The sequence below is a fragment of the Callospermophilus lateralis genome, chromosome 13, assembly GCF_048772815.1.
Source record: "Callospermophilus lateralis isolate mCalLat2 chromosome 13, mCalLat2.hap1, whole genome shotgun sequence".
NCBI lineage: Eukaryota > Metazoa > Chordata > Mammalia > Rodentia > Sciuridae > Callospermophilus > Callospermophilus lateralis.
In genome coordinates, this window is record NC_135317.1 from 102,328,196 (window position 1) to 102,343,393 (window position 15,198).

The window sequence follows — 15,198 nt, forward strand, 5'->3', positions numbered from 1 at the left end:
TCCTGAGGTAGGGACCAGAGTATTGTAGATCCTAGGTGAGTTTATTAACTGAAGAAAGGCCTCTGAGAATTTTTGACTAGAAAGTGCCAGATCATCACAGGGAGTCCCAAGATGATAGGATGTAGAGATACCAAAGAAGGACACCAAGGAGAAGACAGAAAAGGTCATGAACAGAGATAATGTAGAGAGGACGAATCAACCTCAAAGTGAGATGAAGTGGATAATCAAACCAGCACCATTGTGTACCATCATCATTAGAGACAGAATGGACTCTAAATGCTCTTTATTTTCAGTACACCAACTTCAAACTTCACAGGCCACTCAGCTGCACCTCATCTATATACTACTTCCCCCACTGCAAATTGTGACTGCAGGGGTTCTATTTTCTCTAGCCATTTACATGCTCTGTGTTCCTAAGCTTTATTCTGCTCTTCTTAGTCAACTTATTGTGAACTGACTGATCTGCTCCCATGATTTCAGCTTTGATTTTTTTTCCCCCAGCATCAGTATCCAGTATCCAATGGGTCCCAAACTCAGAGAATTAAAAACAAAACTCACAACCATCCATCTCAATGAATGTATTTTCTCAAATCAAAATATCACAGGCATTCAGTCATCAAAACTAGAAAACCAGACATCACCTTGGCAATTCCTTTGCCAGACTATCCACAGACCCTATCAGTTTTGTCTGCTCAATATTTCCTTCCTTTCTTCCTTCCTTTTTTGCCCTCCCTACCTCCTCCTTCCTTTCTTGTTTTTGTCTTTTGAAATAAAACATGAGTATATGTGAGTACATATCTTCTAAACAAATAAATTTTTTTAAAAAAAAAAACCCACCAAATTGTGTTTTAATTCTGCTTCTGTTTCTCTGGGTCTCAACATCTCTCATTCAGATTGATATTTTCTAACTGGTATCTCTGCTACTGGATGTTTTTCAATCCCATACTCTATGCAAGTATAACAAGAAGTTTACAGAAATGAATGTCAGACTGTGTTAATCCCTTGCTTCAAACAGATCAATGGTTTCTCATTGGCTTTGGAAAAAAGTCCACATTTTTGACATGGTTACATGCACTGTCTCCATCATTTGGCCCCTGCCCATCTTACACTTTCACTTCGCACCACTCCCTGCAGTAAACTCCAGCATCATGGTGTTTCCTTTGTGCTCAGGGCCCATTTGTTTCCATACATTTACTCTTGTTCCCTTGTCTATAATTCTCTATTCTCTCTGCTTCCCCTCTGCCCTTCCCCAACCTTAATTATTCATATCTTGGAAAAGCAGCTGCCTCATCCAGAAAGTTTTTCCTGAAAGTTCTGGCAGAACTGGGTTGAGTATTCTCCTCTCCATTCTTTCACCCTGTGTTTAGAACACTGTACGTTTCTAGTGAGCATGTGTTATTTTTGTCATTAGAAAAATCAATAAAGACAAAGAAAAGAGAATAAATATAATAAGTCTGTGCCAACATTATCTGTGCCCCATCTTAGACTGTAAGGTTTTTGAGAACACAAATTATAAATGATTCGTCTCTGCAATCCCACTTCTTAGCCCAGTACCTGGCAACTGAAGCTCCATAAATGTTCTGTTAAATGAAGGTGACTGACAGGAAAAAGAGTATATGAAAATAAATAATGGAAAAGATAAGACTTCCTTGTTAAAGTGGTCCAAGTCCTGATATTTGGGCAGTTACAATGACTTATCTATTATAGATTATTCTAGTTAAAAATAACTCCAAATAAGCAATTTATTTGCTTCTAGCCAGCAATATTAATGCTATTGAAAAACTGTCCTGTTTGTGACATCAGATCTCTCACTTCATCACCCAAGGCACATTTTATAAAAGCTATGCCATGTGTAATCGTCATCAAGAGAATAGAAAGGCAGAAGGAAGAACAAAACCAAGTAGAAATAAAGCTGGTAGCATCATGATTTGTCTCTTGGAAGATTACTTACATGCAGCAGCAATACAGCAGCAAGGAAAGACTGTCCTTGACAGTAACCAATGTCTTCATCATACACAGAGTAGGCCTAGAGAAGAGATGAAGAAATACTGTAAATAGTCACAGATTGTAACTGAAGTGTTAGCTCACATCAGGGATCAGAATAAGCTTATTCTGGGCTTTCCACCACAATTTCACTGATTTTTCAATTTGAATGTGTGTGCCATTAGCTCAGTGGGCTGTCCCAAGAAGGCTGTGTTTTTCCAAGATGTCCCGTTATCCCAGACTCATCTTTGGAATGTGAAAATAAAGAGATCCTCAGAGGATTTGAATTCATTTAAAAAAAAAACCCATTATGGTTTTAGGTGAGGTAGGTCAGATCATGGGAGGCTCGGGCAAAGGGTGGGGAAAGGTAAGACTCTGATATTGATTAGAATGCTAAGGCACTACAAGAGGGAATCCTGAAAGTTCTGGAAGTGTAGTGCAGGTCTACTATTCTGAGAGACACACCACCCCCCTCCAAAAAAAAAAAAAAAAAAAAAAATTACCCTGTAGAACCTCTAGAAGTTTTTGAAGACCTTCTGAACTACTCTCCCATTTTCCACAATGCAGAAGAGTAGAAATGTTCCGCTCATCTCTCTTGCTCAGGCAAGGCAGAATAGTCAGTGTTGTAGAGTGCCTCATGCCACATCACACCCACCATTGTAGGTGCTCTGCCTGTCCCACATCTTTAGCAACACTCTAGCCAGGCCAGACAGAAGACACCCAAATAGGTCCCTCACAGGAAGTCCAGAACTCCTTGGAAAGTAACTACTATACCATTCAACCTAACATTTGCCTCTTTGTCTTCAGAGGAAAGGAAATAAGGTTGTATCCTTAACAAACACTAATAGTGCTTCAAACAGCTGGGATTGTAACAATAAATGAAGACCCCTTATACTAGATTTTAGGAGGCTAATCAGTAAGTGAATATGCTGATTAAAGGACAAAGAACAAGTTAGCATTTTCTATAAAAGTGCAGATAGTAAACACTTTAGGTTTTGGGGGGACAAGTAGGATAGCAGTTAACTATAAAAACCATTCTTAAATCAAGGGCAATACAAAAACAAGTTTTGTGAGAAGGGCTCACTAACAACTGAGATGCTGCCACTATTTTTTTTTTTTTTTAAAGATAAACATCTCAAGTGTGCTGCTGGAATCCTGGATATGTATCCTACCTATGTGGTAAACTTCATCTTAGGTAATTTCCTTCAATTTGCTTAAAACAATGTGTTGCGATTTTGTGAGTGTAAAAACTGCTTCTGCCCAGGGCAACTGTTATCAAAGATCACTAGAGAGGGTAACCTGAGAAGGGTAAGGGTAGTATCTCCTATCTGCCAAGTCACAGGGGGGAGTCTGGAGTAACAGTGCAGTGTTTGTTTTTGTTTTTTTTGTTGTTTGCTTTTTGTTAAAAAATATAATAATAAGGACTGTGATTGTGGCTTAGTGGTAGAGTGCTCACCTAGCATGTGCAAGGCCCTGGGTTCAATCCTCAGCACCATATAAAAATAAATAAATAAAATAAAAGTACTGTGCTAAAAAAAAAGATAATAATTAGCTTTTTTTTTTTTTTTTTTTTTTTTTTTTTTTTTTAGAATTTACACTCAGTGAAATGCATACACTTTAATTACATGACTCCCTAAGTTGGGGTATTTTTTCAGTGCACCATTCCTGAATGACCACACCACTCCAGAACACTCCTTTGTGCCTCTTCGTAGTCAAACACCTCTACCCAGGCATACATTGATCTGATTTTTATAATAATATGTTAGTTTGGGATTTTGTAAATTTTTATATAAACAAAATCTTAAAATATGTACTCTTTAGTGTCCAGCTTCTTTTTATCTTTTTAAATACTTTTTTTCCTGCATTTTAATTACACCAAAAGTGTGGTATTCTCTGTGACTGTATTTATACATGCACACAATGTAACAATATAATTTGATCAATTCAGTTTCTTTTATTCAGCATGTTTCTGAGATTCTTCTGTGTTGTTGTATGTCTTAATACTGCATTCCGTTTTGTTGCTGAGTAGTGTATTTATGCACAAATACTGTATGACTTGCTTATCCATTTTCTTGTTTCCAATTTTAGTCTGATCTTTTCAAAGACCTTATTTTGGGTTTTATTATCATTTTGTTTATATGTTTTTTACTTCCCTGATTTCTGTTATTATCTTTCTTTATTATTTATTTCCTTATATTTAAATAGGGTTTAATTTGCTAATTTCCTAGCTTATTAAAATAAAAATTTAGATCTTTCTTCTTGTCTAATGTAGACATTTGAAGCTATGCGCTTCCCTCTAATTTACTGATGTGCTGGTTGTAATGCCCATCCTTGTCAACTGTCATCACCCCTGAATGTAGAGAGTCTCAGCCCAGGCTACTTCTCAGCTTAGTGGATCTTACCTCAGTAGTGTTTGTAAAGAACTGGGCAATTTCAGCTCCAAACTCCATAGCCTCAGAGGAAAAAAAAACCAAACAAACCTGGGGTTATCCTCAGAGGCATGTGTCCAACACAGGCCCAACTGTGGCTACCTTTGCTTTGGAGGATGAGGAGGATGGGCTAAAGTAGGTCTATTTCAGCTCCATCTGCTCGTCTTTTTCTTGGGATGAAATGAACTAGATAATTCATAAATTTTGTCAATGGCTCTTAACAAAGGTTCTATGCTGCATTTATGCTCAAAATTTTAGACTGAATTAGTCTATGAGTTATTAATAAGGGTTTATTGTAAGTTCTAAAGCAAATGAGTATATATCTTTTCTGTTCCTTATGTTGTAAATGAAACATATGGGGAAAATATTAAAATCTTGATGTTCTATCTATTTTGTCCAACTTTAACATAAAATATTCATAGATGACTATTTTAAAAAATTATTTCCCTTTGGTCTAGGCCTTCAGAAAATTTCTGAATAGTCACTTGAGGGGAAAGGGGAAAGAAGGAAAGAGAAAAATGTATTCGACATAATTTATATAAATAAAAAATGACAAGATTACTGTGAATTCCAACATATGGAAAAATCCAACAAATCAAACAAATGCCCAAAACTTCTACAACAATCAAAGCAGATGTCAGAATGTTGCCAACTGTGCTACTGCATCTCCAAAACCAAACACCAAAATATAAACCTTCACTGACAGATAAATTTCTTCATTCAGATACATGTTTCTCAAATAATCTCTATATTTTTAAGTCAGAGATCTTTTTACTCAGAAGTTGAAATTCCCAAATTTAAAATATTTAATAAGCTGCTTCAACCCAGAAAGAACTTTGCCTGTTTATTTTTTGTGTTTTTGCAAAAACTGTTTAACATTTCTATGGAGGAGCAGTTTCTCATTATTTGCAAACTGAGGAAGAACCCTAAGGAGTGACAGTTTCATCTGACTTTCTACTACTAGGAGAAGCATTTCAGCATTCATGATGATAAAGCTGATAGTGAATTGAGTAAGAATCCCCTAATATTTAAAGGGACATTTTCCTTATTCTTTTTCATTAGTGCATATTAATTATACAGAACAGGGGATTTCACGCTGCCACATTCATTGTGAATTTAACACATTTTGTTCATTTACAGTCCCCCCTGCCTTACTCACCCTTACCTACCTGTCCCCTGATTCCTTTCTTCTTATGTTTAAGTCTCCCCCTACTTTCATTGCTTTTCCTCCTAGATTTTACATGAGAGAACATGTGATACTTGTCTTTCTGAGTGATTTACTTTGCTCAACAGGATGATCTCGAGTTTCACCCATTTTCCTGCAAACGATATGATTTCATTCTTCATTATGGCTGAATGATACTCCTTTGTGTATACAGACCATATTTTCTTGTACCATTTATCTGCTGAAGAGCACCTAGGCTGCCTGTAACTTGGCTATTGTGAATTGTGATGCAATGAACATGAGCATGCAGGTATCTCTATAGCATGCTATATCTGGGTCATGTGGCAGTTCTACTCTTGGTTTTGAGGGATCTCTGCACTGATTTTCACAGTGGCTGGACTAACACATGTAAGGGTTCCCCAACCATCCTTGCTAGAATTTATTGTTATTTGTATTTTTGATGATTGTGATTCTGATAGCAGTGAGATAGAATCTCAATATAGTTCTGATTTGTATTTCCCTGATGGCTAAATATAATGACTATTTTTTCATATAACTATTTTCCAAACATATTTCTTCTTTGGAGAAGTATCTGTTCAGTTTAGATGCCTGCTTATTAACTGCATTATTTGTTTTTTGGTGTTTTCAAGTTCTTTATGTACATTCTGGATATTAATCCTCTGTTGGAAAGTAGATAGCAAAGATTTTCTCCCATTCCATAGGCTTTCTCTTCACATTCTTAATTGTTCGTTGTGTTGTGCAAAGGCTTTTCAATTAACTGTTGTTCAATTTGTCAATTCTTACTATTACTTCCCAACCTATAGGAATCCTATTCAGGAAGGTGTTGCTTGTGCCCGTATCTTGAAATATTTCCTCTACATTACATATTAAATTGATTTTTGTGTAGGGTGAGAAACAGGAACTAGTTCCAATCTTCTACATATGGATATCCAGTTTCTCCACAATTGTTCATTAACTAGTCTGTCTTTCCTGCAAAGTATGTTTTTGGCATCCTTGTCAAGGATCAGAGGACTGTAGCAGCATGGGCTTACTTCTGTGTCCTCTATTTTATTCTAGTCGTCTACATATCTTTTTTTTTTATATCAGTACCATGCTGCTTTTGTTACTGTGGCTCTGTAGTATATTTTGAAATCAGGTACTGTGATGCCTCCAGCATTGTTCTTTTTGCTCAGGACTGTTGCTTTGGCTATTCCGGGTCTTCTGTTTTTCCATATGAATTTTAGAATTTTTTTCTAGTTCTGTAAAGAATGTCATTGGCATTTTGTTGGGGAACATATTGAATCTGTAGACTGCTTTTCATAACATGGTCATCTTCATATTGAATCTACCAATCCATGAGCATATGAGTTTTTCTACATTTTAGTGTCATTTAATTTCTTTCTTCAATGTTCTGTAACTGTCATCATAGAGATCTTTTATCTTGTTGATTAGGTCTATTTCTAGGTGTTTTGTTTATTTATTTATTTTGAAGCTATTATGAATGAAATTATCCTCCTGATTTCTTCCTCAGCTGGTTTGTTACTGGTGTACATAAAGGCTATTGATTTTTGAATGTTGATTTTGTATCCTGCTACTTTGCTGAATTTATCAAATCTAAAAGTCTTCTGGTGCATCTTTGTTCTTTTTATTTTTTTTACTTGTCAATGAACGTTTATTTTTTTACTTATTTATATGTGGTGCTGAGGATTGAACCCAGTCCCTCACACATGCGAGGCAAGTGCTCTGCCCCAGCCCCTTCTCGTGCAGTCTTTAGGGATGTCTAAGTATAGGATAATATCATCCACAAATAGGAATAAAAGTTCAATATAAAAATATTGAACAGGAGTGGTGAGAGCAGACACCCATATCTTTGGTTCCTGATTTTAGAGAAAATGTTTTCAGTTTTTCTACGTTCAGTAAGATGCTGGCTATGGATCTGTCATACATATAGCCCTTATTCTGTTGAGGCAAGACGCTTCTAGACCTAGATTTTTCGGGGCTTTTATAATGAAGGGTGCTGAATATTGTCAAAGGCCTTTTCTGCATCTGTTGAGATGATGGTGTATTTTTTTTTTATCCTTAAGTGGTATATTTGCATATGTGAAAACATCTTTGCATTCCTGGCATGAAACCAACTCGATTATGGCATATGCCCCCCCTTCTTTATTTAAGATTTTGTTTTTTAAGTTATTTTTTTTAAGTTGTAGATGGACACAATACCTTTATTTGATTTATTTTAATGTGGTGCTGAGGATTGAACTCAGTACTTCACATGAGCTAGGCAAGTATTCTACCACTGAGCCATAAACCCAGCCCACATATGACCTTTTTAATGTGCTGTTGAGTTCAGTTTGCAAGTATTTTATTAAGGATTTTTGTGTCTACATTCATGAAAGATCTTGGTCTGCAGCTTTCTTTCTTCGTCTTGCCCTTATCTGGTTTTGATATTAGAGTGATACCAGCTTCACAGGATAAGTTTGTAAGAATTCCTTCCCTTTCTGTTTCATGGAATAGTTTGAGAAGCATTCATATTAGTTCTTCTTTAAAGATCTGGTAAAATTCAGCCACAAATCCATCTGATCCTGGGCTTTATTTTGTTGGGAGACTTTTTATTACGACTTCAGAATTATTGCTTGTTATTGGTCTATTTAGATTTTTATTTTGTGGATTCAATTTTGGCAGGTTGTATATGTCTAAAAATATATTTCTTCCAGATTTTCTTGGAATATAAATTTTCAAAATCATCCCTAACGATCCTCTGGAATTAAGTGGTATCTATTGTAGTAATATCCCTCTTTTCTTCTCTAGTGTTATTAATTTGGTCTTTTTCTCCTTTCTTTTGGTTAGTCCAGCTAAGTATTTATCAATCTTGTTGGTCTTTTCAAAGAACCAACTCTGTACCTCATTGATCCTTTGTATTGTTCTTCCCATCTCTATTTAATTAATTTTAGCTCTGATTTTTAGTGTTTCCTTCCTTCTGCTGGTTGAGGTTTCACTTGTTCATGTTTTCCTAAGACCTTGAGATGTATTACTAGGTTATTTATTTGAGAACTCTCTGATTTTCTGACGTAGATATTCAGAGCTAAAAACTCCCCTCTTAAAACTATAAAAGCACCATTTTCATTAACCACACCCAGAAAATTTAATCAAAAGCCTTTTTGGTGATTACAATGTTTTCTGAATGATATTCAGTCCTGTGAAGCATCTGTTTTATAAATGAAAATCAGTTTCCATACAATAATTAAATTATTTTATAGAAAAAGTCATTAATTGGTAAACAATGATCCAGATTATTTTTCTCAGGCTGTGGACAATTCTTTCAGGTTATAAAATATAGAGACCCTGAGCCCAACAGAAGAAAAAGTAGCCCAAATCTTCACTATGTTGCCTTAGGACCTGACTTCTTTAACAAGACTCCTAAAGTGCAAGAAGCAAAATCAACAATCAATAAGTGGAATGGATTCAATCTAAAAGGCTTCTTCTCAGCAAAGGAAACAATCAATAACATGAAGAAAGAGCCTACAGAATGAGAGAAAACATTTATCTCACTCACCTCAAATACAACACTAATCTCCAGGATATATAAAGAACTCAAAAAACTTAATATCAAAAAACAAATAACCTAATCAATGAAGGCTAAGGAACTGAAAAGACACTTCACTGAAGAACTATGAACAGTCAACAAATATATGAAAAAATGTTCAACATTTCTAGCAACTGGAGAAATGCAAATTAAAACTACTCTAAGATTTCATCTCACTCCAGTCAGAATGGCAATTATCAAAAATACAAACAGTAATAAGTGTTGGCAAGGATGTGGGGGAAAAGGCACACTCATACATTGCTGGTGGGACTGCAAATTGGTGCAACCATTTTGGAAAGCAGCATAAATATTCCTCAGAAAACTTGGAGTGGAACCTCCATTTGACCCAGCTATCCCACTCCTTGGTATATACCCAGAGGTCTTAAAATCAGCATATTACAGTGACACAGCCACATCAATGCAACTCAATTCAGAATGGCTAAACAATGGAACCAACCTAGGTGCCCCTCAACAGATGAATGGCAAAGAAAATGTGGTATATATACACAAAGGAATATTACTCATCCTTAAAGAAGAATGAAATTATGGCATTTGCGGGTAAATGGATGGAGATGGGGAATATCATACTAAGTAAAATAAGCCAACCCCCCAAAACCAAAGGCAGAATATTTTCTCTGATATGCAGATACTAATTTATAATAAGGGGAGTGGGCACTAGGGAAGAATAGAGGTACTTTGGATTACATAGAGGGGAGTGAAGGGAAGGGATGGGACATAGGGGTAAGAAGGATAGAAAAATGAATCGGACCTTATTAGCCTATGTACACATATGACTACACAACCCGTGTGATTTTATATCATGTACAACCAGAAAAATGAGAAGTTATACTCCATAGATGTATGATGTGTCAAAATGCATTCTACTGTCATATATAACTAAATGGAACAAATAAAAAAAGAAATTTGGTAATTCAAGGTAGTATTTGTATACATTCCTGATAAGACTCAAAGCTGCTTTGTTTCTTCAAAAAAGATATTAGCTTTGCTAAGAGATAATTTCACCACCCACAATTATACTACAGAAGGTTGGCCTAACTTATGGGTTAGGATACATATCTGGCTCTTAAATTTTCACACAAAAAAATAATGACTACATGTTTCCTTCAAAGCTCTCAATTTACACAAAACATATGCTAGAACTATGAGTTACAGGAGCTTGTAAATACCACTATATTTTAACTATAACTCAGCTTCTGTCTAGAACCACCTACAACATATGACATTTTAGAATCAGGTGACAAAGAAGCAGCCTTTCAGCTATTGAAAACTCTCATCACTTAAAAATGATTTAGTCTTTTATATAATATCGCATTTACTGAAGTACAATTTGCATACAGTATTTCACCCTTTGCTCATTTTTTTTTTTGGAGAAAGACACACACTTAGAAATACTGCAAGTCTTCAAATGTTATCCCTGTATGAAGCTAAATAATGAGAAAGCACAATACTTTATTCCACAGAACTCTCTTTAATAAGCTCTTATCTGGCATTACATATGTAACCCCTCAGACTTCAAAAAACTCAACTCTAGACCCAGTTGCATTCAGGAATTACCCATTTAGCCAGATCTATGCACCTTTTGTAAAGGCACACTGAAGTCACTGTCTTCCATATTACCCTGCATATGTCCCAGGAAAATTACTAACACGACTTTTAACCTCAAAAGTTTCCTAATTAGGATGGTAAATCATGGAGTCATCTATTACATATCAGGATCTCAATACAAAAAAGCCTCTAATTTTGTGCCTGAAAAATACATGCCCTTATTTTAAGTATATGCTAACAAGATAATAAAATATATATAGTTCAGTGTTTTATTTTTGCCTTAACTGCCAGGAATTAATAATCAAATGCATTACTCAACACTAGAAAATACCTCATCTCTGCTACTTTATAATATCCATTCCTCTTGGTCACTGTATTTATTCATTTTACATAAATTTCAATTTTGGAAACTCTTTTAGGTCTTTCAGTAAGTAAAAGGGTAATCACTCAAAAAATCATTGTGGTACTATTCTCTTTTAACCTTTTTCTGCTAATGATGATAATCATCACACTCACCTCTAATGAGAGAAAAATTAGGTTGTTGGAGTTATTATTAATTTTTAATGAATTTGAAAGAAGCTTTTCCTAATTATTACCAATTTCCAGAGCCCAAATTTTAAAAAGTGGAAGATCAATTCATTTAATTTCTTTGATTTATATAGTTATATTTCTGTTGGCTTAATTTGCACTTCCATTCAGAGCTCATATGCGTGGCGGGGTATGCACACACTGGGGAACAGAAGGATACAGAAGAATGCAAGAGGAAAAGAGGAGGTAGTTTAATTCTATCCCTATTTGGAGTACTTCTGATTATAAAGACCTTTTTCATGAAGAAGGAACTCTGAAGACACTTGCTGATGAGAAAGCATCTTATACAAATGAGAAACATGTTCTCAATACTTCTTCTTCCTCACAAAAGATGTCTAGTCAAGGATTCCTTGCAACTGTGGGTCTCCAAAATTTAATTATGCTTCATTAGAACTACATCATTTTAACAAATGCTGGACCCCTTTTTGTACAAATATATTTAATATTGTTGAGAATTGCGCTGCTTCTATGTCCATTTCTGCTATGAGAGAAGTCCAGTCAAACATGAAGGCCCATGAATGATCAGAGAAGATAAATTCAACAATTCCACAGCCTACTTCCTAACTAGAGAGCTAAGGATAAAACCACAAATCAGTAATGCCTGAATCTTACTTTCTAGCTGCTTCATGTTTTGGTTTGGGTTAGCAATAAAAATGACTTTTCAGAGACCACCTTCTAAAATCATACTATGGATGAATAATAGATTTTTATGCACCACTTAAAAAACAAAATGTTCTGGCAAGTTTTCCCCTGGAGTTCTTAAAAGCACTATTTTGCTTTAGCCTAGGCTTCCTCTGAGTTGAACAGAATCCTTTCCCTTTTCAAAGCTTGCATCTTCTTAAGCCTGAACCCTCCCTGCTCTCACTTTAATTGCTTTCTGGCTGACTGCTGCACCAGCACAAAACCATCTGGGTTTTACTTCTGGTGATGGATGAGTAGCTCCTATTGGACCAATCTTCCCCTGATTACAAACTGAAATTGTACCAGGACAAATACAGAAAATAATTACCAGAGAATATTGAAGAATTGAATGAAAGCAGGCAGAAACTAGAGGACAGAATACACTTGGAAAAGGGAATGACCATGGGTAAAGTTCTCATTCTTTGTCCTTTACGAAAGGTGAGGTTCCATTCATTAAATGGTACCACACTGGAGTGGCAAAAACTTAGATATAAAACTAATGTCTCAGTGACTTAATGAGACAGAGGACATAGTGGTGTGACCCTAAAAGACAGGATGTAAGATAGAGAATTTTGAATAAAAGAGAGCAACAGAGCAAAAGCAAAATGTATATACTCTACAATTCCAATTATATTAAGTTCTATAATAAGTCAATCTAATACAAGACTGGAAGGATAAGAGGGATGTCTTAGATTACCCTGTTATACAGTTGTAAATAATGAAATGGCATTCTTCACATGTGTATTTCACTGAAAGTAAATTTTGCCTACAAAAAGAACTACTAATAATATAATTACCAAACTCTAATCAATAATACATGTCGTGTTCCTGTGTTTAGGCATAGGTATACTGATGTCCACAACTTACGTTGAAATGGCATAATATATTAAAATCAATTAACAGAATATACAGGTGGATGGACAGATGTGTGATTAACAGAATGTTAACTAGAATCTAGGCAGCAGATTGATAGTTGTTCACTGTGCAATTCTTTCAACTCTTCTTTTATATTTTAAAAATTTCAAATAACAGTTTGTAGCTATACCCTGTCCCTTTGTCTGCCCTGGACTATAAAGATTATTGTTTTGGCCAGGTTCCTAAGAGTACTTTACATATTAATTCAGCAAGCCAGACTTATTGTGTACCTATTATTCATTAAATGCTATACTTAGTAAGGCAGCTGCAAAAATGAAAAGACACAGCTAGCTAAGGGTCTTAGGGAAGAGACCAGTACATGCAATGGAAAGTCCACAGTGAGAGAAGTGCCCGTGGAGATGTGGAACTACCACTGGTCTTGGATTATCTTAGAATCATGAAGGAATGCCTGCAGTCTCACAGCTAGATTAGGCCTAAATATTATCTGTAGATAAATTACATGGTGGCTCATGCCTGTAATCCCTCTTTCCTCCAAAACACTCTGTGACACATGCAAACCTGATATAGGAAATAAAGAACAGGATATTTCTCTCTGGGCCCAGGAATGGATACATACAGTGCTAGAACACTTGTACACAAGCAACTTGATGGTAAAGATGAGGCAAGCTCAGGTTCATAAGAATGACAGGAAAATCAAAAGGCGTTTTCTGGAGCTGGGGCTGGGGCTCAGTGGTAAAGTACTTGCCTATGAGGCACTGGGTTTGATCCTTAGCACCATATGAGAAATAAATAAATAAAATAAAGTTATTAAATAAAAAATTCTCTGACCAGATACAAGGGCTGCTGTTTGAGCATGAGAGAACCAGTCAGACCCCAAACAGCTTAGCTTTGTGGCCCAGCTAAGGTAGCTGACATATTTGATAACTGATTGGCCATCAATGAACAGTGGTGAAGATTTCATCACTTTTAACTGTGACATAAATGTTTCTCCAAATTCTAATCTAAATATTGAGCTGTCAATATTTTTTTCAGAACAATTCTAAGAGCAATGGTGTAAACAGACAATAGTAACTCAGACCTCCTTCTCACTTTAATAGGGCCTTGTCATACACAACAAGTAATTTGTCATTTATTGGACAGATGAACTCTTTAACCTATCACCCTAAGCTTCTGCCAACATCAGCCTTTGGATTATTCTTCTTGGTACCAATCGCCTCTTAGTGAGTAGGTCACAGAATCAAATATAAAATATGTGGAACAAATTCTTTAGCATTGCAAAACATGGAGGCCCACATCTGTAATCCCAGTGACCCAAGAGGTTAAGGCAGGTGGATCACAAGTTCCAAGTCAACCTCAGCAAATTACCAAGGCCCTGTCTCAAAATGTGGCTCAGTGGTTAAGTGCAGTTCAATTCCCAGTACCAAAAAAAAAAGCACTACCTACTGACCCAAGTGTTTACATATGTTAATTTATTTAATCTTTACTACTCTCTGGGGCAAGTACTATTACTGTTTGCATTTTAAAGATGAAGAAACTGAGGCACAAAGAGGACAAGTAACTTGTCCAGACAGAAAAATAGAGCCAGAATTCAAACTGAATCACCTAGTGCTTAGCAACACTAGAAAGTACTTCAAACTGTGGAAGTCTTGAAGTTCCAAAGTTCAAGCTTTTTACTGCTGTCTTTTTGGTTTCTAGATTTTTTGCATCTTAAATGACTGTTGACATATGTTACCACATTCTGATATGTACCCCATAAATATTCATAAACTAATCACGGAGAAGATTTTTGTTAGATAATATAGAGGAATAATAATCACAAAATTCACAGAGTGGTAACTCTGGTGGGGGAAGACTGGCTAGAAGAGGAACACCTGGGGGTATACAAAAACATTGGTAGTATTCTATTTCCTAACTTGTAGGCATAAGGATGCTACATTTTTATTTTTTTAATCATAAATTCAAATTATTTTACTCATTTGAATGTGACACATTTCATAATTTTAAAAGTTTAATTAGAATATTTAAAAAATTATTTATTAGCAATCATTCATTCAATGTTTGTGTTATTTCAATTTTAGTGGCATCTTCAGAATATAAATACATGAAAGATGCCAGTCAAGGTTGCATTGGAGTTTAATGCAGTGGTTAAAATAGTGAAACAAATACTCAATGAAAAGAGCTCTTCTTGGAGATAACTCTACATATACACAGTTGATTCTTGTTCTTAATAGCCTATGAGGCAGCCACTGCATTGAGTTAGAGAATACTGAATTTGTGCCCCACAGATTAGGGGGTTAGGCTCCTGTGCACCTACGGCCAGTATCCAG

General features: G+C 35.6%; 1 protein-coding gene across 4 annotated transcripts in view; it reads right to left on the reverse strand.

Annotated features, from left to right (window-relative positions):
- Rabgap1l (RAB GTPase activating protein 1 like) overlaps window positions 1-15,198 on the reverse strand; it is a 612,968-nt gene that overhangs the window by 230,810 nt on the left and 366,960 nt on the right. For all 4 annotated transcript variants that reach the window (XM_076872863.2, XM_076872862.2, XM_076872861.2 and 1 more), the window contains exon 15: window positions 1,952-2,026. In XM_076872863.2, the coding sequence (XP_076728978.2) occupies window positions 1,952-2,026 (75 nt within the window). The remainder of the gene's footprint in view (window positions 1-1,951; window positions 2,027-15,198) is intronic.